Consider the following 2,782-nt stretch of genomic DNA (forward strand, 5'->3'; position numbering starts at 1 on the left):
GCTATATTTGGCAAACCTAGCTGAAAAGGTAGCTGAAAGCTGAAAAGGAGCTGAATGCTGAAAAGCTATAAGTTAGGAGCTGAAACTGGTGAGCTGTTAAGCTAGCTGTTATGCTTAAAAGTGTTTGGTAAAATTAACTTTTTGATAAGCTGATAAATGTAAAAAGACTAAAAAGGGCATCTTCATAAAATTTAAATTTGTTTGTTTACATATTAAAATTTAACGTTTGAAAATAAAACTATTAGCAAATTATGATCTAGCATCCCATAATGAAGTAGCAATATTGTTGCGAATCTCCTTCATCTCAGTAGAGGTCTGACTTAAACTTTCGTTGGTGGAGGTATTACTACTTGAATCTTGAAGTTCATCGGGCGGTATGTAATCTGGATGCTGCTCAAGCACATTAAACATCATGTCATCTTGTGAATTCTTCCGAATATAATTATGTAAGGCAAATGTGGCCATAATAACATCAATTTGGGTCTCCACACTAAACTGTGGCATTTTAGCAAGTATCTTCCATCTCTTCTTCAATACTCCAAACGACCTCTCAATACAACTTCGAAGAGAAGAATGTGCACGATTGAATGCTTCTTGAGCATTAGTTGGCGGCTCTTGTTCATATTGAGATTGATGATACCTTATTCTTGGATACGGTACCAAATATCCTTGTTTATCTGGATATCCTTTATCTACCAAATAATATCTTCCTAAAAAAATATAACACTAAACAATTATAAGAATAAAATTATATGATTTTTATTAGAGTTAAAGTAATACGAATATGATACCTTGTGGCGGCTTGGGAAAGTTCATTGATGGTGTACTAATTGCATGAACAAATACACGTGTATCATGTGCGGATCATTCCCATCCAACAGATATAAAAGTGAAACACATATCAAAGTCACACGCTGTCATGACATTGAAAGTAGGAATTCCTTTTCTCCCTCTATATCGCAATTGGTTACCAACACAATGGTTCACCTCACTCATGAAATTATTCCAAAATGAAGACTCATCTACCTCAAAATCATGCAATTGGGAAAGAATGTTGGTTATCCTGAGAATATAACAAATCTTCAAATCTTTGCCTAGTCCTATTCTCTTCTTCACTTTCTATATTTTCATCCTCAATATCCACAGGTTGCACTAATTGAGGATCCATAGTGGGTGCAACACAACCTTCACCATTTGCATAGCTATCTTCAAATAATTTAGACCACAAATCATCCATTGCAGGATCGATGGATTTATTACGAAATTTTTTATACTCGGAGTTCTCCTACAAAAGAAATGAAAAGAATAAGTTTACAATCAACACCAAAATATAATTATGTTTTAATCTTAAAAATCTAATACTAACCTTGATTTTTTTCTCCCACCATTCATCAGAGCCACTAATCTTATGTGTACTAGGATCCCACCCTAAACCAGTTTCTTCACGTTTCAGCTGCTTCCAAGTTCTCCATTCTTTTTTCATAGCATCCCACTTATTCTTTAAACTTTTATGTGAAATTTTCCGTTTGGCGGTAGCTTCAAACTCTTCTTTAATTTCTTTCCATTTCATTAATCCACGCACATGCTTTCGAATATATTTGATACAAATCTCACAAAAGACCACCACGTACTCATTGGTCCACTTAAAATTCTCTCCATCCATATTATCATTTGTTGAAGCCATTTAAACAAGCATTAGTAGTTGAATACTTGAATATAAATATTTAAAAAAAAAAAAAAAAGAGCAACAGGAAACAGTGATTGAATACTTGAAAATTATCTATTTTAAGCTAATAAGCTATAAGCTCTGTTTGGTAATGTTCCTAAAATAAGCTAGTAGCTTAAAATAGGAGCTTATTTTTTAACGCTACCTAAGGTAGCGTTTCAAAATAAGCTAGTAGCTTCCTAACTTTTTTTCCATCTTTAACCTTATTATTTTAAAAGAAATGACATCATTTACCCTTCCAATTAAAACCCTTTTCTATTCTTGTTTATTCGCAATTTTCACGCTAATCCCTTCATCTTCATTCACTCTACACAGAAGCATCGCCCATCAGCCACCTCGCTCCGCAGTCTGCAACCGGCCAATCGCAATATCAACGGTCTGTAGGTATGTATATATTTATTTTGTTGTATTACTTGTATATTTTTTCTATTGCATCTCGTATATCCGTAAGCTTGTATATGATATATATTTCATTGTATTACTTGTATTACTTTGCATTATTTGTTATATTGTACAGAAAAATTAACAAATGAAATCCAATATGCGTTGTACTCCTATTGGACAAGCAGAGCTTGATATGTTGCCATAAAATCTCCGAAAAGTGATTGTGTAAATGTCATTGTATAATCTCAACCTGGTTTGGCATGCATTGGAATGACACTCCAATTTGACATTTATTACCATTTATTCATCTGTTTGGTTTGTTAAATGTTTTGCCTTGTTTCTTTGACATTAACCGACAATCCTATTGTGATTGTGAATTAAGATTTTGAATGTTGGACTGTGTATATAATATATATTTCATGTATTCTTCATTATATATATATATATATATATAATATATATTATATATATATAATTAATGATATCTGCAGTGTTTTTGATATAATGTAATTTGAAGAATTAAAGTAAGTTTCTGCAGTATTTGTAATCTGTAGGATTCTACCCAAGTTTTATCAATGTAACAGATATGATGAAATGGTTTTCAAGTATTCAACACCATTGTTTCCTTTTGTTTTTGTTTTTTATTTTTGATATGTATATTAAAGATATGAA

General features: G+C 32.0%; 1 protein-coding gene across 1 annotated transcript; it reads right to left on the reverse strand.

Moving 5' to 3' along the window:
* Positions 1-1,033: 1,033 nt before the first annotated feature.
* LOC116005718 (L10-interacting MYB domain-containing protein-like) lies at positions 1,034-1,570 on the reverse strand. Its single transcript, XM_031245960.1, has 2 exons — positions 1,367-1,570; positions 1,034-1,285 (listed from the first exon to the last, which is right to left on the reverse strand). The coding sequence occupies exons 1-2, from the start codon at positions 1,568-1,570 to the stop codon at positions 1,034-1,036; spliced, it is 456 nt and encodes a 151-aa protein (XP_031101820.1).
* Between the last annotated feature and the right edge of the window lie 1,212 nt (positions 1,571-2,782).

This window comes from Ipomoea triloba, chromosome 15 (genome assembly GCF_003576645.1).
Source record: "Ipomoea triloba cultivar NCNSP0323 chromosome 15, ASM357664v1".
NCBI lineage: Eukaryota > Viridiplantae > Streptophyta > Magnoliopsida > Solanales > Convolvulaceae > Ipomoea > Ipomoea triloba.